Source organism: Crinia signifera, chromosome 11, assembly GCF_055691185.1.
Source record: "Crinia signifera chromosome 11, ASM5569118v1, whole genome shotgun sequence".
Lineage (NCBI taxonomy): Eukaryota > Metazoa > Chordata > Amphibia > Anura > Myobatrachidae > Crinia > Crinia signifera.
Genome location: NC_139227.1, coordinates 114,100,866 through 114,127,315, shown reverse-complemented (window position 1 = coordinate 114,127,315; position 26,450 = coordinate 114,100,866). Strand labels below are relative to the sequence as shown.

Here is a 26,450-nt window from a genome sequence, read left to right as displayed (position 1 = left end):
AGACTCCTCCCATCACTCTGTGCCCCCACAATATTGCCATGTATGTGCTGTCTGCTAACTACACGTGTGATGTGATGGGTTATGGTATATCAGACTCCTCCCATCACTCTGTGCCCCCACAATATTGCCATGTATGTGCTGTCTGCTGACTACACGTGTGATGTGATGGGTTATGGTATATCAGACTCCTCCCATCACTCTGTGCCCCCACAATATTGCCATGTATGTGCTGTCTGCTAACTACACATGTGATGTGATGACATTCTGCAGTAACTTGCTGGGGTCCTGTAATTATTTTTATTGTCTGAAGGGGTCCCAGTGCAAACTAGTTTGAGGACCTCTGTCTTAGGGTATACAATTGTACCATAGGATATATCTGATGGGCTGGATTAGGGGGCTAAAGGGACTGGAAATGCCAGTCAAACTTCCTGCGATATATGGCAAGCACAAAAAGCACTGTTTTCTCCATCCGATTCCGATAAATCAATAGTGCAGCAGGAGCAATCTGGGGGCTCCAATCCGACACTCACGGAACCGCACATCGGATCAGATGGAAAACACATACGATTTGCCACTTTACAAACAATATATCAGCCCGAAAGGTCGTAATCAAATTAATTTCTGCAAAATTATTGTAGCGTATGGGGGCATTAAGGCCGCCAAACTGAATTAGCAGGGGCAGTTAATTAGCTGTAGAGTAAGCGCCCCTTTACTTCAATACACGTAAAAGTCCTCTACCCACAATACTACGAAACGTACATAAACACTTGGGAAATATGTCATTATTGGCTGTTCATCTGATCATAGAGGCTACAGAAGAATTCACTAGTTTAGGATTTCATTTTCTTATGTCATGGACTGAGACTGGTTTGGTCTGGAATAAAACACATTGTAACAACTGAAAAATCAGCATTTCAGGATCATAATCATAGGATTGCATACAATTATTCATGCTCTCTTGAGAAACGTGACCCATGGCCCGGTCAATTCCAGAGGTTCGGGAATGGATTAGGAGTCCATCTGCGTCCAGTGTTCCAATAGATTACAATAACTACACCTGCCCAGGTGGGGGGGGGGGGGGGGGGGGGTTCATCACAGAGTTCAAAAGATTGTTCCAAGCAAACCAAGGAAATGTTATTGAAAGCACACGTCAGAGGAAGGACATTGAAAGGAGAAAAGATGGCGGCAGGCATGACTTGGTCCAGAACCGGCGTCCTCTAAGAATCAAGTCAAGAATGGCACCTGTTAGGGAACGTCACCAAAATGCACGTAGCAAAGGGAAAAGAAAAACGCTGTCAGCTCTATCGGTAATGGCTGGTTTATGCAGCAGCAATGAATTGAATCTGTCCTCAGACTATGGAATCTATCAGCTCTTTTGAAGGTCGCTCACTTGCTTTTCGGCCTACGCGGAAAGTGTGTGTTTGTAGCAGACACGGAGTACCATTCTGGAAAGGAACATTGTATCCATGGCAAAGAACTGTGGGGTAGATGTATGAAGCAGTGATAAGGGAGGAGCAGTGGCCCATGGCAACCAATCAGCACTGAAGTAACATCTGTCATTTGCATAATATAACATTATATAGAGCAGCTGATTGGTTGCCATGGGCGACTCCTCCTCCCTTATCACTGCTTCATACATATCTAGTGTCCGTGTGTCACTGAAACACTGCTATCTGTAGGCAGCAAGTGAAACTATATCTAGCTTTCGAAGCATTTGCTTCAAGTGGGCTTACTAGTTAGAAAATATTAATACTAAGAACAATGCTGCTACTATAAGGGATTAAAGTGGTGCCATACAGCTGGGGATGGGTCTCAAAACTAAAATAGATAAGGCAATAATACCCCTTTAACACCGCACCTCGGACCCAGGTAATTGCCAGTTTTGCTGATGTGTCGAAGGGGCAAGGTTAAAGAACCAAAGCTAGCACCCCAGTTTGAACTACCCAGCAATTCGACCCGGGATATAAGAAGGGTTAAACCCCGGTCGTCCTCTGTTTAATGTAAAAGAGCCGGACCAGAGTCGGACCTGGGATCGAAAAGGCATACGATCTAAAAGGTGTTAGAAAGCATAATGGGTGATATACATAGATAGATGACAGGGACACAAACCCAGACTTACAGCCGTAACTGTAGCTAAAGGTGGGTCTAGAAAGTTGTAACACAAGGGGCAAGTACTAAAGGAATTACTGCCCGCGGATCTAAAATCCAGAAATAGACTTCGGAACGGTTGTTTGTCATTGTCAGAGTATTTTTGTTGCTCGCTTGTAAGAAATCCCAAATCAATCCATTTAGAAGAAAACAACATGTGAAACCGGAACAGGAGCCAAATACTTGTTATAGCCGCAGGTGTCTGACAAAATGATTCGCAGTAAATATCCACAATCTAAGGCGCATTCCACTTGCCCGGACGACTTTTTTAGCTGCGTGGGAAACAAAACTCTATTCTAGCAACAAATAGCCAATATTTCTGTGCTGTTTGCAGGTGAAATACATCTATCCGTTGCTATGGCTGGATGTACTCATCTCTGGGATGGTTGCAGTTGTGAAATTATATATATATTGATCTCTAGGCTTCCGCACATGTGATTTGTGCAGTACCGTACGTATGTAAATGTCAGCTCTAGGTCTCATATACAAAGCGACATAACTGTTACAGTCAACTGTCTGCTGACTACACGTGTGATGTGATGGGTTATGGTATATTAGACTCCTCCCATCACTCTGTGCCTCCACAATGCTGCCATGTATGTGCTGTCTGCTGACTACACGTGTGATGTGATGGGTTATGGTATATTAGACTCCTCCCATCACTCTGTGCCTCCACAATGCTGCCATGTATGTGCTGTCTGCTGACTACACATGTGATGTGATGGGTTATGGTATATTAGACTCCTCCCATCACTCTGTGCCCCCACAATGCTGCCATGTATGTGCTGACTACACGTGTGATGTGATTGGGTTATGGTATATCAGACTCCTCCCATCACTCTGTGCCCCCACAATGCTGCCATGTATGTGCTGTCTGCTGACTACACGTGTGATGTGATGGGTTATGGTATATCAGACTCCTCCCATCACTCCGTGCCCCCACAATGCTGCCATGTATGTGCTGTCTGCTGACTACACGTGTGATGTGATGGGTTATGGTATATCAGACTCCTCCCATCACTCTGTGCCCCCACAATGCTGCCATGTATGTGCTGCCTGCTGACTACACGTGTGATGTGATGGGTTATTATGGTATATTAATCAGCAGATAGCACAGATATGGCAGAATTGTGGAGGCACTGAGAGATGTGAGACTCTCAGTGCCTGTGAGACTGGCTGTATACTCCTGTCTTCCCTTACAGTAAAAGAAAAAAAAAAAATCATACTGTACCATTAGGTTAATTGGCTGATCCTATTGTGTGCCGAGCGTGACCCGAAAGACTTTTTTTTTTGCATTATTAATCATACCCATAGATACGTACACAAACAAGCAGGTTGCTTACTGTATTAAGAAGGACATAAATTAACTATTGGCCCGGTCTACTGATTACCGGAGTAACGGGCCATGAAGGACAGTTTAAATATCTTACAACAGGCCCGACTGATCCACTCAATGGTCGGCAGCATTGGGCAGTATAAGCAGTGCAGCGGCCAATCCCCTGACAACTCCCCAGCGGAGGAACCCACATAATGTGCACCACACCTCATCTCACAGTGTATGGCTGCAATATCCACTGGTTTTACATATAATACCCTGCATTAGGCTGAAATGTGATTAGCTGGCAACATATAGCCATGGAAATAATTGCCCCTTCGTTCGAAAAGGGCAAAAACTGATGCCAGTGACAAAAAAAAGAGGGGGACTTTGCTGTCACTCTTATGGTTTCCAACCCTTGTAAATCGTTCGCACGGGCTAAAGGTAGCGTCCAGAAGTATAAAAAAAAATGTATTTACATATAAAAGTTTTTAAAAAACTGTAACCGCACAACACATTGAAATGACTTTATCGATACTTTACTACCCAGAAAGATAAAGGATTACAATTAGCAGCTGCCTACTTATGTCAGTGCAGTGGTACAAGTCAGGACAATGTAGCGTTACACTGTAACTAGTGCACTGACCGTTTCCTCTAGCAAGCAGAATATTTTCCAGCACACTTCACAGAACTGATGTGGAGATACATTAACTGCCTTTCCTGGAAGCGGCCTCCGTGTTACATGCACACAGTCATGTGACGCTCACCAGCAACACGGAGACTTCACAAGTCTATCTGAGCGAGTGGAAAAAAAATATGTTTGGTGTTTAACGTTTGCCTTCCATCACCCAGCAAAGATCTGAGCACTGCTGGGTGCGCTTTATTTATACTGTTGCATTATATAATTAATATTAATTAGATTTTTTTATTTATTTTTAAACGCAACCCGACACTTTCCTGCTCTTACCTGGAAACTTCTACCTGCAGTAATGATTACTGCACCGAGGGTCACCGTTTTGTCTAAACCATGATCTCCTCTAGCCATGTCTAACCAAATAAGAGACCCCCAGCTTGCTTCTAATGCTTGCTTAAACCACCTGCCGACATGTCATCACAGATCTGTCTTTTTTTAAATTAAATTACATATTAATTTTAAATATAGCTTATTACAGAGACTCAGTAGGGATGGCCATCGGTACAGTTGCCATCAATGGCAATAATGCAACCGGCCATCAATATTTTTACCTATTGATGGTCATACATTTTCTCTGACTGACTGGCCTGTGTGCCAATCAGAACATGGGAGCGGGGCTTTTGACTGTCAGCGGGGGAGCTATGCTTCGCGTATCTGCAATATGAAAAGAAGAGAAGAAGCAAAACATCGGTTTTGCTGCGCCATTGATGGAGAGATATTATCTGGTTCTCTGCCATCGATGGCAAAAGTATTTGACATTGACCATCAACCATCGATGAATTTGAATAATCGTTTAATATATATGTGTGTGTGTGTGTCCTGCTAGGAGGTGGAGTCCACCACAGGAGCGATATCAATGTCTTTCAACTAAACTGCAGGGGAGGGGTGGTGCCCCCTCTTGGTGGCAGGAGCCCAGCAGCAGCTGACTCCATTGACTCCCAGGATTATGGCTTGGCTTTATACTTTAAGTAATTAATTGCAGGATATGTTTTGATGATGCTGATGTATAGGCAACGGGTAAACAAATGGATCTCAGCATTAAGTGCTACCTACAGTACTCCCAGTAGGTTACACTTGGTATGCCTTTTAGCCATGTGACTGCAACCTGTAACGCAGACAATACAGGCCTATGGTTTGAGTGGTGCGGGCAGAATAGATATCTTACGCACCAAAACCAGATGAGAAAAGCCAGGATAGGAACTTAGAAGTCACAGCATCTTATAAGTACAGGCACACGCGGGCGTGCTGCAAGCTAGCAGGAGACGAAGCACTTTACAGGTTTCCTAAATATAGCTGTGCTTGGACGGGTTGATAAATATACAAGATGCAAATAAGCTCATAGTCATCAAGGTGCAAATAGAAGTGATTACTTTCTTAAAGGGAAGCTGCAGCTGAAATACTCTGTGTCCCTATATGTGAGGGAATTCTAGAACGCTGTACAAACAGACGGCGTTTAGAACTGACTTAATAAGGACTGCTGAATGTCAAAGTCGCGCAATCCCGTATCATAATGAAGGAAAACCGTTACATACAGTACCAAGCAGGTAAGACATTTCTAAAGGAACACATTGTATTTTAAGAGCAGTGAACCAAGAACATGTGGCGATGTACGAAGAGGTAAAGCAATAATGCAAGTACATACGGGCAGACCACACCGAGTTAATGCATTTGTTTCCCTATGGGCTTGTTAAATTGAAGAGAGGCTATCTGTTGTCTAACAGCAACCCACTGCTGGGTCACACAGAAAAATGCCAGTTCTCCACTTTTAATCAGGTCCATCACATAAGTGGATGATTCAGTAGTAACATTCAGGTGCATGCAAGGGAGGGGTTAATACTGAGTAAGTAAAACAAGACATAGTTCCCCCAGCTCACTGAGTGGTATTAGTAACCAATCTTGAACACTATATGATAATAGAATTCAGAAATATTGGTTACATATACCTGCGCAGGTGTATGCTATGACCCCAAGCCACATCAAGGCTTCTTGCTGGTTAAACGTAGACCCAATTTAAGGTAACGGTGGTGTGGGGTGCGGTGCTCCTGGACTGGTTGGGCTGGGTGGCTCTAGTGCGGCATGCCCTTACATTCTATTAACACCATATATATATATATATATATATATATATATCTTCGGCTTCTTACCAGTAATATTGATTAACACTATAGTTTTTCACTGGTGTGCCGCACTGGGCTTTCTAGCTTATGCTAGTTTTTTGGGGTGCCGCAACCTTGATATAGCGCTAGGGACCCCCAATATACAGAGAAGCCTTGACGTGGCTTGGGGGCATATCATACACCTGCGCAGGTATATGTAACCAAGATCTCTGAATTATATTATCATGTATTGTTCAAGATTGGTTACTAATACCACTCAGTGTGCTGGGGGAACTATGTCTTGTTTTACTATCACATATAAGGGCAGATTATGGGTCACACAACCATTCTTCCCAGGGTTTGCTGGTTTAAACTAATTTTATTTTATTTTTTAATTAAAACAATATTGTAAGGGAATCCCTGGTATTATTCTACATTCTTGTTCATTGTGGTCTTCATCAAGGTAAGATGAACCAATGCAGTAAATCACACACACAAAAAAGATATAGGGAGGTGAATCAGATGAGGTGCTAAATCTGCCTAGCATCAAGCTTCTCCCCCAACGTTCTCATAGGACAAGAAAAAAAACACTCAGAATCTTAAAAGTAAACACCAACACATTAAAACAGGCAATACACAGAAACACCTCACGGTTTCTTCAGTTCAAAACCTTGTGACGTATCCAATGATACGTCACAAAGTCCTTTTTTTGTGTACATACTGTACACAAAAAAAGGACTTTGTGACGTATCATTGGATACGTCAGAAGGTTTTGAATTGAGTGCGTTTCTCTGAAAACCACAATTGCATGTTTTAATTATGTTTAGTCTAAAATTGTTTTTTTTTTGGGGGGGGGGTTAACAGTTTTTTTCCCCAACCCTGACTCTAATTCACAAAACCGAACAAGTAGTATTTGCTGATGGGACAAAGTCATGTCCATTTTAGTAATCACTGGACAACGGTACAATCATCACCCCCTTCTTCTGCCTATAGATACCGGTAAATCCCATAGCCACAAGCTGTTTTTATGAGCTCATATCCCGAAAATCAACCCAACTTGATCCAGTATTGCAGGGCCAAACCAATTTTAATTACACAGAGCATGAATGCAACAATAACATTTGTAATATACACTGGTGGTAAGACAGACTTCAAACCCTCTTGGCTCTCTTACAGCACTGTTTAAAGACATACTGTACAACAGAAGGCTCTTTGTGAAGAAGCTATCAGGTGAACGAGGCTTTTCATATGCCACATGTGATGCAATATCATGCTATACCAGAGGTAAGGAAAGAGTCCAAGCCAACAGAAATTGAGACAGTTGACATTGTATTTACATTTTCGGCGTCGCTGAGTGTATGCGATTGTTTGGTGTTATCAGAGATACTTTGCTATTTGGCTAATGGAGGCTGATTGTAGTGTTCCTTCCGCAGTGGGGCCACGGTCAGGAAATCTGGTGACTTTGGGAGTAAAACTCTTCCTCCCCAGAAGTAATACTATAAATATACCATTATCTAATATCATCTGTGACAACAGGATATTGAAAAGCAGACCAAAGAAGGAAAATACCACTGAAGTCTGCATGTGGACCTTAAGGGGCCTACAACACGGGGTGACACTGCTGAGCTATCCAAACAATGTAGATCGCTCAAACGATTGCTCAGCACACAGCACTGCACAGCAATGTGTCAGCGCTGTGTGCGCAGCGATTGGTTAGGGCCAGTGTTCTCTGGTGAGAACACTGACCGGCACCTCTCTATCGGCCCTACACACAGAGTGATTTAGGAGCATTTTCTAACACCCCTTTCACACCAGAAAATGCAGGGACTTACCCGAGAATACAGTCCCAGGATCATGTAGGTACATTCCCAGGTTGGCCCCTTTCACATCAGCCTAATGCCTGCATTTTCTGGTGTGAAGGGGTAGTGGGCGCTGTGACCGGGAGCTGTTTGAGGACAGCTGCCTCCTCTGATCCCCCCCCATTCTAAAATGCAGTGGGGTGATGGGGTCACCATAAGGGCAAGTGGGGAGGCGGGGACGGGCCACCTAGGGGAAGCCCCAGCTCCTGTATCAACTGCAGCAGCACGAGCACATTCATCTCCTGGGAGGCAGAAACCGGCGGCTCCCAGAGTGTGCGTCGCTCGCATCCAGCACCGCGGCCAGGACAGGGAAGCCGGGTAAGTACCTTTCACACCGGCCTGTATTCCGGGCTAGCTAGCAGGGTTGAAATCCCGGGACATCGGTCCCAGGATTTTGCCCCAGGACCCTTTTTTCCCACTAGTGAAAGGGTAGTTCCTGGGGCCAACCTGAGAAAATAGGCTGGTGTGAAAGGGGTATAAGTGATCCAGTTAGATCGCTTATACCCCTTTCAGACAGAAAAATCCCAAAAACCCAGGTATTTCCCAGATACAAAAACCTGGGTAGAACTAGGCAGCAAGGTGACCCCCTTTCACACAGGAGCAAAAACCCGGGTATTTCCCATGTCGACCCCTTTCACACAGAAGCCGGATTTTTCCTGCAAAACTCTGTGTGTCATAAGAAACTGACAGTTTTAAAGGCACACAGAGATGAGGTCATCAAAAGTGGGTGGTGACTGCTCACTGCATTGCATTAACCATGGCATGACACAAGGATATAAGTTTTATTGTTTTATATACTGGAAGGTACATGTTACCTCACATGGCTGTCAGTGTATTTGCAATGTTTGCGTACACTGTGGCATCTTTGACTGTCCCAGTCATCTGTTTGTGGATCTCCTCCTCCCCTCTCACTGCCAGCAGCTCTCACCTCTTGCTTCTACCAGTGGGCCATGCTATCCTAGTTTCTTCAGCTCCCTAATGACCTCAGAGGCCAGCCCCATTGCCATGCCCTCCCAGCCAATCAGAGAGACCCATCCTCACAACCAATCAGCCAGCACCCCACCAGGAGAGCCAATCAGTGCCTAACAATGTGTAATCCCAAAAACCCGGGTCGTTTCCTTTCAGACAGCCGGCGACTCGGGTTTTTGGAATACAGACTCGGGAAAAACCCAGGTAAATTCCTGGGTTGAAGCCCTGGCATTTTAGACCTGGGTTGACCCTCTCAGACAGAAAAAAAACCCGGGTCTACCCTCCTGGACCAGGGAAATTCCCGGGTCTTTTTTTCTGTCTGAAAGGGGTATTAGAAAATCCACTGAAATCGCACATGTGTAGTCCTCAATAGAAACAACACTGCTCTCCACTGAGCATGTCTGGGAATGACGTCCTCTCCAAGACACGACAGCTCCAGCCGCACTGAGGCAGAGGTGCAGTCTGAAAGGACCCTGGGTCCAGCCTGCAGTATGAATGCTGTTTCAGCATCTGTGAAATGACTTTGAAACAGTGTTCAATAACCCAGGTAGGACCCCAGTTTTCAGTGTGAGAGATGGAATATGTCCCAGCACCCCAGTGTCTGAAGGATGGAACAGACTTTGGAAACTCAAATGCTTTTCTGCTGAAAGCACAGAAACGTTGCCATCACGGGAAGCTCAAGATGGACTCGCTTCTGATATTTCCTGATATACAAAATAATATTGTTCTTGGTTAGATAACACCATAATTGCAGGCATGATGACCATGGAGATGAAAATGTTGTAAATAATACACAATACCCAGTAATAAAAACGATGCATTTACCAGAAGTGGGGAAAAAAAATCAACAACATTAATAATATTGTAAATTATATATTTGTATTAGAAGAGGAAACAACATTTCTGTAACCAAGTTTTCCCTTCCTTTAACACCCCTTGTAGTCTCCAATTATCTGATACTATAACCCACACAAGTTTCAGTGTTTTAACTGCACTGACCACAAATCGGCTTGGTCAGGCAAAGTGGATTTCTACTGACACGGGGACTTTGGACTGAGCATCTTACAAAACTGGCTTTGCGGGGGATAAGAAGTCTGACTACAGAACGGTTTAGAAGTTACGGATAAAATGTGTACGCCAAACAGAAAAGGGACTCAACAGGAACGTCATTTCCTCCAATACGGCATGACCCAAGAACTGGAGCTGCAAATCTTAACCCTTTGAGTGACAAAATCTTTGTGTTAGATGTTCAAAATATCCTCTAAAAATATCAGCGTCGCTCACATTTGATATATAAATTCAAATAAAAAAGGTTTGATTTTGACAAATTCACTTGGCACTCAGAAGGCTCACGTTAGTATTGCTTCATGGCTCATTTTGGACACGCCTATTAATATTTGCACTGATAAATAACCTCTCTTATCTCTGTGATCCATGACCCATTACAGATGCTAAAACTGGGGAAGTTATCAGGAAACTGTAGCATCTGATTACGCTGCTGTTCCGGCAAGAAGTTTCAGTTTCTACTGCTATACTTCTGTGGTTAAAGCTTAGTGTTTAACCTAACACCCTGCATCTTTCAAAACCCATGCAGGTCTACTTCTAGCACAGGTCTTGCCTGCATTCAGTGCTGAAATACAGACCACACTGTACTATAAGCACCGCAGCAGTTATGAAAGGTGCAGGGTGCTAGAATGAACACAAATAGTACGTGTGTGGCCATAAGGCCATGCAAGACCACTGGGTAAAAGGTAGACAAACGTCCAGCCTACCGGCAAAGAAACGGCTTCTACCCCCTTCCGATGGGCCTTCCTCTACAGACAGAACACTGTCTGTGTATGGCTTTAGCTAATGGAGAACTATTCCAAAGAGCTTTCTGAATAGGTTAAAATCATAGGAAGAGACCCTCCATATATCAGAATACGCACAGGTGGGCTCAGTGATTTAGCAGACGGCAATGCAGTGACCCCCTTGCTATGCCCATACCCTGCAGTAAGCCAGTGGTGTACGGGGATGGGACCGGAATGTGAGCAGCATATGGCAGTTATAACTATGCTGTGTCTGTAGCTTGCGTCAAACTGTGCTCACCTAGCATCCCAAAAATAAACACAGGCGAGTCATGCGTGATCAAGTTCCCAGTAAGTGATCCCTGAGTGAGCCTCACCCACTGACAGCAAACACTGTGCGCTCAGGTACTGTCAGAACGACTACTCACGCTGGCCAGCGTCAGTACGGACACAAGTCAAGCTGAAACCCCATGAACACTTAATGAACCACACACCTCACAAAACCCACACACCTCACAAAACCCCCCACACCAATTACTGATCAAACTTTCACTTAGAATGCAAAATCACTATAGGACAAATCAGTCTGTCTTACGGTTACTTTAGATCAGGCATGTCCAACGTTGGCCCTCCAGATGTTGTGAAACTACACATCCCAGCATGCTTTGCCACAGTTTTGCTAATAGAGAATGCTAAAACTATTGCAAAGCATGTTGGGATGTGTAGTTTCAAAACATCTGGAGGGCCAACGTTGGACATGCCTGCTTTAGATCTTATTGGGCTGCCTTTGGAAGCAGCTCTGCGCCCAATGTGAGGACCTTACATACCTCAGAGGAGCATTTGTAGCAGAGGGAACAGGTTGTAGCCAGTTCCAACAGGCTGGAAGCAGTTTGCAGGTGGCCCTTTGTTACCAGGACAGAACGTGCACTAAACCCTGACTAACTGCTGCCAGCCTCTCTGTGCGTCTATACAGGGCGGTGGCCTTACAAGGTAAATAATGAAGAGGTTTTATGTGGTAACGAGGGTCTTCATTGGTCACATGAGTTTGGAACACCCTCAGGGAAAAGAAAATACTATGTCCACCATTCTCGTGTATTAAGGGGGTTATTCTGGTGTGTTCGGATCCTCCGTACACACGCACAGAGGTCCGATGTTGTGGTTGTGTGCATTTCTGTTCATGCACCGGGTGTGTGCGGCCACGGCAAAAAGAGTGTCCGCCGGGCGCATGCACCCAAGATTGCAGACGTGGAGGGGCGTATAGCAGCGAGCCGGGGGAATCGCCAATGGTAACGCCCAACGTTTCATGAGCGTTTCCATGGAAATTGCCCAGTGACGCGGGTGCGGGCAGCTGACCTCACCGGATGCCAGCTGCCCGTCCAGTTCCTGTGGAGTGTGCGCACAAATCTAAGTGACCGGAGAGATCTGCGTACTTGTTCCACATCATTCAATGGTCGGCGACCATCAAACAATGTGGGTGTTACCACATAGGCTGCGGATAGATGTTTATGTTAAATATCCATTCGGTGTGCGAGGGGGGTGAGGGCCAGAGGACCGGCATTCGCCGTTATGGCACCTTTAGGCTTTGAGATTCTGGGTAACTGTGGCTGCAATCACACCACAACATAAACATTGCTGGATTGTTCCATGCACAGAGCTTGTACTCCATCTATTCAATTAGCATTAGAGATAGGACAAATCGTTAATAAAATGGGGCAGGGTCATAGGGTCAACATGTATTAGGTCAACACCACTATGTCAACAGTCACTAGGTAGACATATATTAGGTCAATATGATTATTAAGTCGACATGGAAAAGGTTGATGAGTTTTTCGTGTTTTTTGGTGTCCATGTCGACATAGACACCGAAAAACATGGAAACCGCACGCTCGGCACACTATGTATTTATTATTTACTTATATAGCGCACGCATATTCCGCAGCGCTGTACAGAGAATATTTTAGTCAGTCCCTGCCCCAGTGGAGCTTACAATCTATATTCCCTACCACATGTACACGCACACACAGACATTCTAGGGTTAATTTTGTTGGGAGCCAATTAACCTACCAGTATATTTTGGATTGTGGAAGGAAACCGAAGTACCCAGAGGAAACCCACGCAAGCACGGGGAGAATATACAAACTCCGCACAGTAAGGGCCATGGTGGGAACTGAACCCATGATAAGGCAGTAACGCTAACCAGTATACAATCCATGCTGTCCTAACATCCCGACAGTCGGATTCTGGATTGGATACCCCCCTAAAAGTTCACTATAGTAGTGGGAAAACTTTGTGAGATTATTTTGAATACCTTTTTATCTTGTCGGTATCAAGTGAGCAACATACAGTTGCAGCTAACAATTATGTGATGTAAAATAAAGTCCAAGGATTATCAAACACCACCAGATAACTAGACCAGATCAATCGGACCGGAACAGGATGCATTTACTGACAGAAGGAAACGGACTTCTCTGAATGGCGGGTAAAGGAACACTCCTGTGTAGTAATGGAAAATGAAGTGAACTCTCTTTTATGGCTCACATTTAAAAGCAGGGCTGAAGGTAGCAAAAGAGATCTGCGGCATCCTAAATATTGTGGACAGTCTGACAGATTACATACTTTCAAGGTCTAAAAAGGGTTGAAGACCCTTCTTGTCCATCCCATTCATCAGCCTTAAAAACACAACAACAATTCGCTGCTTCTGTATTTTTACCCTAAAAGGAAGAGTTTTTACATTAACAGTCTCCCTCCATCAAATGCTGTATTTTTAGTTTAATGATATTTACCCTCATTCGCTGTAAAAACAAATGATGCCTTGCGGCGGAACAAACTTGTGAACCAGCACTTAAAAGACAACTGTAGCCCAGTCTACCAGACAGAACGCATCTATCAGGGTGATCTTCGGTCCCCTAGGGAGCCAGCGAGAGCAGGACAAGCAGACACTTGGCTTGTGCGTGGGATTAATGACTGTTACTCTGACAATTTCAATAATTAATTGTTCTGTATTAATGTGATTACTGGTTGTTCCTTCTATGTGGCAACTCGCTGTATAAAAGGCTGTCCAAATACGTATCTAGTTAATAGGTCACAGTGTCTAGGTCAAAAATCAGTAGCTTGACATGAGGGTTTTTGGGGACTTTTCCTTACTTCATCATTGATGTGGACTCTGATCGGGAAAGGTAAAGTGTGCCAAGTGTATCGGTGGCGGAGCGAGGCACCTTGCCCGAAGCATGGCAAACACTGAAAACTAATTTCTGATGAAATCTACAAATTGACACCAAAAAAAAAAAGAGTCACGATGACTTGTTTATGTGTCGTCTGTTTCCATTTTGCTTGGGTCGATGTAGACACTGTTGTCCCTCTATAGTTTATATCATAACCGTACAAATAGGTTTTACATAAAACACTATGATGTCACTATGATGTCAGCTGTTACCTAGGGTACTCTGCAGTCTGGTTGGGGGTACTTGAAAGTAATATTGGCAATGGCGGAAGAAGTAGTAGTCTCCTAATGGCGGAAGAAGTCCCCCATTGCCATGGAGAGGAAAAAAAAAACTTTTTAAATCTAAGTAGCCCACAATTCAGAGGCGTCCACATACACGCAAGGGGTACCTTATAGACTTGTCTGTCCAATCACTGCAAGCATGACTGAGTGCAGGGGAAAGTTGGGCCCAGTAGGAGTCCGGTCTCCATAGCAGCAGCAGCACCCATTGCCCCCACGGGTAGTTACGCCAGTGCTCTCTATACCACTAATGGATTTGCACTACACAGCCGTGTGAAATAGTCACTTACAAGAGGCTGGGTACCACTATAAAGTGCTGCGCCATGTGTCCTGCCATCCAACGTTGTGCATATGTACACTGCCACGATTGTAGACCCCAAATCCCCAGCAAACTACCAGTCTATTGGTGTGCAGCCGCTGTGCGAAAAAGCCCCAAAAATGCACAAGTACAAAACTTGCTATATGTGCCATGGCGTCCGTGTCCAGCCATACAGAACACACTAAATCACATAAAAACACTAAGGGAATGAGGGCAATACCCCAATAACACAGACATGTGGAACCTTCGGCGCTCCAGCTGTTGTTGAAATACACATCCCAGTATGCTCTGCTCAAGTTTTACTATTTGGCCACGCTAAAACTATAGCAGGGCATGCTGGGATGCATAGTTCAACAACAGCTGGAGGGCCGAAGGTTCCCTATCTGCATTAACAGATTGTACAGGAGCCCCAATGATTTCAGGGATGGACAGGGAGCCAGTCAGAGATTAAGGGGGGTTCATTTCAGCAGGATATGTCACCGTTATTACTATTTCTTAACAGTTAAATTATTTCTTACATGGAAGCCACCATTGATCATTTCCCTGTGTACTTCTATGGGAAGAATCAAACATTTTACTGGTCAATAAGTACCCCTAACGGCGCCCATCCCGCTGATTCCGACAATGGGACACATTCATTAGCAATTCTAATAAGGAGAAATAAGAGAACGACCCACATGTAATATAGTAAAGTGTGTTTACACCAGACTAACTCGGACATTACATTCTTAGCACCTTTAAATAGCACGATTGTGATCAAATGAGATAAACTACCCAACAGTAAGTCACACCCTTATTCCCCACCATGCAACTGACATCAATCATCCCATAAAACGCCAACACCCTGTAAAATAAAGCAGTCACAATGCTGACAAGTCATTTGCTGTAGCTTATCGGCTTCTGGAAACAAACCCGAACAACACAAAATCATTCTTCCTTAGAAGTTTTAAACAGACTGGAATGCCTCTGACACCAACCCAAACAATGCCGGTGATAACTGTAATTAAGTCAGCACTTGAAAGCTCAAGCCACTCCCAGACTCCTTTCACAATCTCATTCTCTTTTGTAGCGTACATTCCAGAGACGCTGCAAAGATGAAGCACGACTGGGTCAGGATTCCAGCCAATCACCGAACGCAAGGGACGATTTTGCGTAGGGTTAGCACCTATGTAACAGTGTGTTCTGTATTACACTGTCCTGGAGCTACAAAGGGCGAGATGTACTAAGCCTAGATGTACTAAACCTTAAAAAAGGTGATAAAATGGAGAGTGAAAAACCACCAATCAGCCCCTAACTGTCATTTTTCAAACACAGCCTGTGAGGAGCTGTGTAATTGAAGCGGCAAGCTAGTATAATGTTTTCATTGGAGTTTCATATCCAGCTTGTGTTGATTCTAGAGCAACCGCAGCACTGCCAAATGGTGTGGCAGTGTTACAGACCCCTGTGGCACAGAACGAAGAATACAAGAGACAGAGTGTTCTTACAATTTCCCACCAATATGCTAACGCTCCCATAACCCCCCTGAGCCCGAAACACAAGTATAAATCAACCGACGCACAAGCTCCGAACCCTTTGACGTCTGTTAGATCCCCTCTTCTGATCTTGAGAAGTGTATTACACAGAACATTCAAATGCTTGACGTGCTGCGCAAAACATTTGTGTGAAGCGCTCGTCAGATTGGTGGAGTGCGTCTCAGAAGCAGGATTTTTTTTTTTATTTCACGAAACAAATATATATATATATATATATATATATATATATATATATATATATATATATATATATATATATATATATATAATATCTGTTCGCATAATGCAAAGGGGAGGCAGAGAGTAATAAAATTATTGGTGCGTACAAGAGGATCCCAAAACTCTGGGAGAGGTTTTTAATTTTTTTTTTTATCCCCTTTGTCATAGGACAATTATAGGGAGTGAAGATGTGTCGAGATATTCGGGGGAAGAGGAAGGATCCAAAAACAGAAAGGTGATAAGTGAAATGAAAAGAAACAGGATGTAATGGGGGAGGGCTGTAAGATATGTTAAACGGATGAATGAATGTCTATATGGGGCAGTGTCTGCGTCTCCTATCCCCCTCTCCCTGGCTTCACTCAACTAGTGGAACTGATTAGACAGAGAAGTTTGTGGAATGTGACAGACTCAGCAGTCCTACGCCGACACCTAACTCACGCCCTTCCCTGTCTCTACCCTCCACGAACGCACCAGGCCACAACATGTTGACACAATTCCACCGATGAGCACAGAACAGCACTAACACACAGCGCAGAACACACCTAGCCGTCTTTCACTTGGGGCACACAGGGAGTACGGATAGTTAGAATTCAATTTTCATATAAAGATCTGAATCCCATTGTATTAGAATTGCCTAATCCAGATCTGTTCTTCAAGGCACCCTAAACCTGGAACACATCAATCGATCTGCAAATAGATCTACATACAGATTGGGCAGTGTGTTCTCCTTGCACGCTGCCCGATCCGTCGGGACTGACATCACAACTGTCACCCATTGAGCTGTCAATCACTGGCAACTCCTGCAGCGGCTATACGGGCGGTTCACAGAAATATTAATGAAATACACTTATCGATGCTCCATCCATATACTGGCTGGGTGATCGAGCAGCCGATATATTGGCCAGGGTGTACACAGCTTAACTGTCCAGGTTTTCAGAATATCCATGCATAAGCACAGATGACTTAATTAGCACCTGAGTCAGCTTGTTCTAACCATTTGTGCGGACCTAAGGGTAGCCTTAAAACTTGGACTGTTAGGGGGGAATACATCATCTTTTACACAATGTTGTAATTTTAGCCATATTGATAGAACATAATTTGGTGTCAACATTAATGACTTAAGGAAGGAGATTTGGAAATCCAGTCCTAACAGAATACATGGAAACATTTTGCCAGGACTGACCCCAGAGATCCAGGTAAGACACCTACAGGGAACTCACATTGTAAATGAGGGACGGAGGTTGTTGCACAGTAGGAAACAAGGACTGTGGTAAGAATAAGAATACCCAAAGAGCCATTTTTCATACCGTATCACAGCCACCTGGAAATAAAACCAGCGACTGCTTAACTGGATGGAAATAGAAGACCTAAAGCATTTAATAATATGATCTAATAACAGTTTCAGGAACAGCTCATTTCAATGCAACAAAGAAATAATTCATTAAGGCTTCCTTCCCCTCCAAACTGCAATACAGGGCCCTAGCCAAATAGTCCTTCCAGGAAATCTACATATTAAGAACATTTTGCATGTTTTGAAAAGCCTTCTCTGATCACTCCTGATGCCAGTCTCGCACTGTTACACCACCCCCTCAATTCCAAGTCTGACGTTACATCAAAGACATACACAGAGATGAATATGATCCTTTATACAAAAATACAACTCTCAAACCACCAACCACCGTTTCCCCCTCCCCCAAGTCCCCATTTCCAAGTCCGACACTCTCAAATTGCCCCCAATTCTAGTCCAGCACACTTAAAACAACCTCATTGCTTTTTTTTTTAACCTACATCAGCTGTTTTTTCTCCCTAAAAGTAACTCCATAGTGTCTCTACAGAGCCAAAAATGACTGTTCCTTATCCTTGTGGCTCGGTTGCTGTTCAAGACTTTTCCTCACCCCCCTTCCCAAAGTCCTGCAAAACTATCACTCCAGTTCTAGGTCCGGTCATCATTCCCTAACAGCCCTACAAATACTCACATCCTTCTGTCCACCATCCTACGGAAACATGCTAAACTCACATTTATGTGCAGCATAATGTGACCCCCCACCCACACACACACACTGATCAGCACCCCCCACGCGCACACACACACACACACTGATCAGCACCCCCACGCGCGCACACACACTAATCAGCACCCCCCACGCGCGCACACACACACTGATCAGCACCCCGACGCGCGCGCGCGCACACACACACACACACACACACTGATCAGCACCCCCGCGCGCGCACACACACTGATCAGCACCCCCACGCGCGCACACACACACACTGATCAGCACCCCCATGCGCGCGCGCACACACACACACTGATCAGCACCCCCGCGCGCGCGCACACACACACACACACTGATCAGCACCCCCCACACACACTGATCAGCACACACTGATCAGAACCCCCGCACACCCACACTGATCAGCACCCCCACACACTGATCAGAACCCCCTCCCTCACACACACCCACTGATCAGCACCCCCTCCCACACTCACTGATCAGCACCCCCTCCACACACACGCTGATCAGCACCTCCCCCACACACACACACACACACTGTTCAGCAACCCCCACCCTGATCAGGACCCCCCCCACACACACACACACGCACTGATCAACACCCCTCTACCCACACTAATCAGCACCCCCTAAAACACACATAATGATCAGCACCCCCTAAAACACATATACTGATCAGCACCAACCAACACACATACTGATCAGCACCCCATAAAACACACATACTGATCATCACCCCCCTAAAACACACACACACACTGATCAGCACCCCCATGCTGATCATACACACCCCCTCACATTTATCAGCACCCCACACACATAGATCAGCACACCCTCCCACTGATCAGCACCCTGCGCACACACTGATCACCCCCCCTAACACACACATCGATCCACAGCACCCACCTAACTCACACTGATCAGCACCCACCTAACTCACACTGATTATACACACACTTATCAGCACCCCCTCCCACTGATCAGCACCCCCCTAACACACACACAAACACTGATCAGCACCCCCCTAACACACACACTGATCAGCACCCCCCTAACACACACACTGATCAGCACCCCCACACTGATCATACACACACCCCGCACACTTACAGATCAGTACACACATACAGATCAGTACCCCCTCCCACACCCACAGATCAGCACTCCCTAAAACACACACTTATCAGCACCCCCCCCCCCCTCTTCACACACACTGATCAGCACCCCAATACACACACCCCGCACACTTCTCAGCACACTCATGCACTGTTTAGGACCCCATACAGCATATCCCCTATAAGGCGAAGAGCAGCAGCCCAGTAAGTCTCCCCTGCTCCCCTGTCCCGCAGTGCCCCGGCCGCCGCCAGCCTATTACCTTCATAGAGCAGGAGGAGGTGCAGCGTGCAGGGCTGTGCCGGACATGTCAGGCAGTGCGCGGGGCCCCTCTGCATGCTCAGCTCGCTCCGGCCGCTGCCATCTTGTCCCGGCCCAGAGCACCGTCACTGTCCTTCTGCCTCACTCCGGGCGGCTCCTCACTGCTCAGTACCTCGCTGGGGAGGTCATGCTGGTCCTGTCGGTGCGGCGCCCTTGCCTCGCTCGGTCCCGCCGTGCACACACCGCCGCCGCCCGCTCCCCTCCTAACATGTCGCTCCAGCAGCAGCCTGAGGAAACAGACAGCAGCAGCCGATCCCCGAGCAGCGCATCCGGCAGAGCAGCGCCACCTGGCGCCCGCGGCGAGCATTGTCTCCATGGCAACCCGGGAGAGGTTGTTTACATCGGTGACGTCATCCGCTTAACCCATTTTACTGCGCGAGTAACCTGTAATAGTCTGCAGAGATCATGTACACAAAGCAGCACACTGGGCGTTGTCAGGGTGATAGATGTGTAACCAGCTGAGCCAAGAGGATGTATAATAATGGCAATGCTTTCTTTCTCCTTGCTAGAAGTCTCACAGTCCCTTGGTCCTGTATTCCTCTTCACAAATTCATTAGGCCAGTGGATCTCAAACTTGGGGGCCCATTTATCAAACCATATTTGTGGCTAAATCCCTTAGCTGCTAATATTAAGTATCACCTAAATGTATCAAAGGGGGACCGCAGCCGGAATCTCCTATCCCTGCTGCGATCCTCGCTGCAGCGCCGCCGGCCGCATCCCCCATAGGTTTCTATGGGGCATGCAAAGCTGGCCGATGTATCAACATCGGGCAGCCCGGCTTCGCATCCCTGGGCTATCGCCATTCTGGGATGGCGATAGGCCATTGTAGCCTATGGCTGCGAGATCGCACTGCCGAGCGGGGCAGTGCGGTCATAGGGGTCGGCGGGGGTCAGCTAATTACCAAGCATGCGCAGACCCCCGGGCTTCTGGGTCAGGGCTTCGCAGGGACGGGCTAGGTCCCTGCGCCATAGTAATAATACATCCAAGCGGTAGAACTCAACACCGCAATGCGATGTCCGGCGAGGTCATCGCGCCGGCATCGCAGGATATTGATAAATGCGCACCTTGGTCCTCGGGTCCCCGCACAGTTCACGTTTTCCTGGTCACCCGACAGGTGCACTCATTACTCACTGATACATTTTATAAGTTCCACAGGTGGTGCTAATTATTTGGTACTTCCTCATCTTTGTGACCACCGCTTACGCCAGTTACGTAAGCTGTTTTCAGAATAGCACCATTGCTTCGCTCGCCACGACTTTACTAAATGTAATAGCTGGTGGTATGGGACACTGGAGGGTGGCGTGGACCCAGGGTGGTGCGTAAGTTCCATAGCGTAAGCCGTGGCCTTAAAGATGAGGAAGGTCCAATTATTTCACTTGATTCTGTGAGGAGACCTGCAAAACATGCACTGTGTGGGGTCCTGAGGACCGAGTTTGAGAACATGTGCATTAGGAAAACAGGATGCTTCATTAGCAGCAAGTTAATATTGACTAAATACAGATGTGTCCGTACATCATTCCGACCAGCATAATCTAGAGTTGGGACCCCTAGTGCGCACCAAGAGCCTGCCCGAAAAGGGACAGGATGTTCATATGCACAGATGTACACCAGGGAAGGACTTTGGAGCAGGATTGCCGACTTATAAATGCTCCTCTCCGGGAGAAGCCCGGAGAGGAGACTTTCCTTACCCGATTGGGGGGCGGGGCTTGACTGTGACGACATTAAGCCCCGCCCCCATTACCGGAAATAGGAGAAATGACTGATCTCTATGGAGGGGGCGGGGCTAAAATGTCAAGATTGTGCCATTTTAGCCCCGCCCCCTCCTCTGAGACCCGCGGATTGCGGCATTTACATTCGCGATTCGGGGGGCTCAGGGGGGCTTCCGGGAGGGTCGGCAACCCTGCTTTGGAGTGGCATGTGCATAGAATCATGACTGGGCCATTCTCAGACTTACTAGTGGCATGTGCGAATCGCGGGAAACTGGCTATTTCCTTGTTGATTGTTGCCAGGAAGGTGAGTAGTAAATTTGAGTGACGGGTGGCACCCCCTTGACCAAGGGTCTGTGATTCAGACCTAAAAGTTGCAGATGACTGTGAGTGGTTAGCTGCCGCCAGTAGCGGATTCAGGGGGGGGGGCACCCGGGCACGTGCCCCCTGTCATTTTGTAGCTGAGGACCAGGGCTTTCCAACGAGCCCAGCCCCGTGTCTCTAGCCCCCCGGGAACCAGAGATATCGCCTGGCAAATCTGTAACGTTTTTTCCCCATAGGATAATATGGGACCCGTCAATTCCGACCCCCATCTGGTTCCGACGGCTGCCAATTCCCCCCTGGCATCACAGAAGCTTGTGGTTGATCTCATTCAATTCCAAATTGCTGGGCCTTCAATATGATACCAGGCTGGTCCATATCGGTCAAACATTCCAGTTTCACTGGACCAAAATAATTCAAAGCCCACTCAAAAGTTCTTCAATATGATACTTGTCTCATGTAAATGGGTCAGTTAGTTCCAAAGATATAGCCGGTTAAAAAGGATAACTGGTTAAAGGGGGGGGGGGTGGTTTTCTCTCCCCCTCACAACAGAAAATGCAGGGACTAGGCTGGTGTAAAAGGGGCCAACCTGGGAATGCATTTTCTAGTGTGAAAGGGGTATTATTTCAAATAGCCGGGACCTGCAGTGCTCTGAATACAGCCAGGCTCTGCCACTGTCAGTGGCTATCACTTCTGCCTGGCGGCTGTCCCCCATTTACCGCGAGCATGTATTCCCCTAGGCAATGAGCATGTAATCCCACATGGCAATGAGCATGGAACCTCTGGCAATGAGCATGGAACCCTTGGCAATGAGCATGTAGATAAGCAGCACTTCTGTAGCATAATTTTTAATAGGCATTATGGTGTTTGACATAATACATAATGGACATAATGGCGTGTAACTTAATATGTAATGGACATTATGGTGTAAATGTTTAATGCGCAAATTTGGTGGACAATGTTCCTGTTTATGAAACGTATTGTGAATTTTGGCTTAATCTGTGTGGCATTATGTGAATTCTGGCTCAATCCGTGTGGCATTATGTGAATTTTGGCTCAATCCATGTGGCATTATGTGAATTTTGTCACAATCCGTGTGGCATTATGTGAATTTTGGCTCAATATGTGTGGCATTATGTGAATTTTGTCTCAATCCGTGTGGCATTATGTTAATTTTGTCTCAATCCATGTGGCATTATGTGAATTTTGACACAATCCATATGGCATTATGTTTATTTTGGCTCAATCCATTTGGCATTATGTGAATTTTGGCTCAATCCGTGTGTTATTATGTAAACTTTGGCTCAATCCGTGTGGCATTATGTGAATTTTGACACAATCCATGTGGCACTATTTGAATTTTGGCTCAATCCATGTGGCATTATGTGAATTTTGGCTCAATCAGTGTGGCTTGATGTGAATTTTGACACAATCCATGTGGCATTATGTGAATTTTGTCTCATTCCATTTGGCATCATGTGTAAGGGGCAAGTATAATGGGGTCTAGTATTTTGTTGCATAATGTGTAGAAGTTGTATATGGTGTTGTACACTACACTCAAGGACACACCCCCTGTTGAGTGGCCACACCCCATTTTCCGAAGCGCGCCTTCGGCACGCGCACAACTACATCCTTCACTTTTGTCACCATGGTGGGCCTGCGTACTTTAAATGCCAGGGCCTATTTTTAATCCCATTCCCACCCTCTCTCTGCTGCTCTCTTAGCAGCTGGCACCACTAACACCGCCCCTCCCCCACCTAAACTCTCTTTTATCATGGTGCCCCCCCTGTCATTTTATCCTGGATCCGCCCCTGGCTGCCGCCCAGATACAAGGGAAACCCGACCCTTTTAGATCTGCATATGAATTACGAAAATATTGATTTCTGCCATCCTGTCGCACATCCTTACCCAATTCATGAACCATCAGCTGATTTCCCCAGTCTGTACAAATGTGATTAAGTCCCTTTCACAACTCTGCAACAGAAACAGGCTGAATGAGGCCAACGCTGTTGTCGCACACGACTGGGCACAGCCTAAATTTTTCTTGACACTCCCAGAAAATAGGAGGTGTCCACCCTCAAGCACCGACTTCCTCTCAGGCCCCAGCAGTGGTTAAATTGAGGGGGAACTGGAGACATGGACAGGGAGGGTATGGAGCTGCTGAAGGACATGGACAGCTGCTGGAGTAACAGACAGATGGGTACTCTTTACCTAGAACGGCGCCCATCGCGACCATCGAATGCACTAAAAAACGGGTGCGATGCGATGCCCGCGATGGCCGCGATTTCCCATAGGGATCAATGTTAAAAGTGAGATTGGACGCGATTTTAGTGTTCAATGCCTCAATGCCCGCGATTTTTACATAGGAAACAATGTTAAATGGGCCACAGAGCCCAAATAGTCACCGTCAAGTGTGAAATGGCCCCCACAATTGTTAACGCCACCCCACGATCAACGTCAACCCGAAGCGTGGCGAGCGCAGCGAGCCCGCGAGGGGCGGCGGTACGCGTCCTCCGACCTTTTCATACCCCCACTATCCACATCGGCGTGGAGTTGAGAATAGAATAGTGTGGCGAGCGCAGCGAGCCACCGAGCCCGAAGCGTGGCGAGGGGACGCGGATACCTTCACAGTTATACGCGTCCCCTCGCGGGCTTCCCAGGTGTCCATGGCGACGCGGACACCTGTGAAGCCCGCGAAGGGACGCGTTTACCTGTGAAGGTATCCGCGTCCCCTCGCGGGGCTCGCTGCGCTCGCCCCGCTTCGGGCTCGGTGGCTCGCTGCGCTCGCCACACTATTCTATTCTCAACTCCACGCCGACGTGGATAGTGGGGGTATGAAAAGGTCGGAGGACGCGTACCGCCGCCCCACGCGGGCTCGTTGCGCTCGCCACGCTTCGGGTTGACGTTGATCGTGGGGTGGCGTTAACAATTGTGGGGGCCATTTCACACTTGACGGTGACTATTTGGGCTCTGTGGCCCATTTAACATTGTTTCCTATGTAAAAATCGCGGGCATTGAGGCATTTAACTGTAAAATCGCGTCCAATCACAGTTTTAACATTGATCCCTATGGGAAAATCGCGGGCATCGCGGCCATCGCGTCGCACCCGTTTTTTATGTGCCCGCGATGCCCGCGATTTTTTACCCCCGACGCCCGCGATGCCAATCGCGGGCACCGTTCTAGGTAAAGAGTACCGACAGATGTGTACAAGCAGCACAACTGAGGACATTATGGGTCTATTTCAGGTTGGTTTGCAAAAGCAAGCTCCTTCTTTAATGGACAAAACAAATGTGCAGAGAGTTAGATATGGGTGGGGTGTGTTCAAACTGAATTCTATGTTGCAATGTAACTATGAAGCAGCCAGTATTTACTCTGCACAGAAACAAAATAACCAGTGGCGCAAGTAGATATAATTTTTCAGCAGTATTATAAGTGGTTACATGACAATTGGGGCATGGCCACATTATGCCACACACCATAAATAAATTGTACACATTATACCACATGCCGTAATGCCCATTACACATTATGCCCCACACTGTAATGCTCATTACACATGATGCCAGACACCGTGATTACATATAATGCCACATAAGTGCCATTTACCCATGTGCTCATTACTAGGAGTTTTTTTCTCAATGCCAGGGGCTTCATGCTCAATGCCAAGGGGTTGTCATGCTCATTGCCATGGGGTAGAAGTAGTAGTAGTAGTACGTTTATTTATAAGGCGCCGCAAAGTGTCCGCAGCGCCGTACATAGCAAACAAAAAAACAAATTACAAGGTAACGTACAGGGTGTGTTGAAAAATACAGTATAAATAGGGGTATAGCTGGTAGAACTAAAATCAGCATCAGTTCAGAAGTAGGTGTCAAAATTGTCGAGGAAACTGAAGATGAAGTAGAGGAAGGGAAGAACAGGACAGGAGCACAGGTGAGGTAATGAGGTAGGGTGAGTACGTGAGGAAGGAGGACCCTACTCATAAGAGTTAACATACTAAAAATAGGTGGGTGGACGAACGAAATACAATAGGATAAGTAGGAACGGAGGGGAATGGAGGCAGGATAGGAGGATCAAAAGAGGTTAGGAGGAGGGATAGGCTAGTCGAAAAAAGTTGGTTTTGAGGGAGCGCTTGAAGGAGGTAAGGGAATCAGATAGCCTGATGGGTGGCGGGAGGTTGTTCCAGTGCAGGGGGGCAGCGCAAGAGAAGTCTTGGACACGGGAGTGGGAGGAGGTGATTAGGTGAGAGGTCAGTCGGCGGTCAGCGATGGAGCGAAGAGGACGGGGTATTACATGCGTGTTGCTATGGGGGATTACATGCTCATTGCCAAGGGTGGTACATGCTTTTTGCCATGGGGACAAAACCCCCCCCCATTAGGCAAGTAAGAGGGTACGGCGTGGTGCAGTGTAGCTGTAAGAAATAATTTGCTGGTATGACGTACCATTTCTCCCCGACCCGCAACCTCTGCTTTTGCATGCCGGCTCACCCGGCAGAATGGAAGTGATGTGACAGCCGGACAGAGAGCGGTTGGCTGCC

General features: G+C 46.5%; 1 protein-coding gene across 2 annotated transcripts in view; it reads right to left on the bottom strand.

The window, feature by feature from the left end:
• The window catches only part of HIPK3 (homeodomain interacting protein kinase 3), an 89,129-nt gene extending 68,972 nt beyond the window's left edge, over nucleotides 1–20,157 (bottom strand). For both annotated transcript variants that reach the window (XM_083164314.1, XM_083164315.1), the window contains exon 1: nucleotides 19,831–20,157. In XM_083164314.1, coding sequence (XP_083020440.1) covers nucleotides 19,831–19,906 — 76 coding nt within the window. In that variant the 5' untranslated portion in view covers nucleotides 19,907–20,157. The remainder of the gene's footprint in view (nucleotides 1–19,830) is intronic.
• Between the last annotated feature and the right edge of the window lie 6,293 nt (nucleotides 20,158–26,450).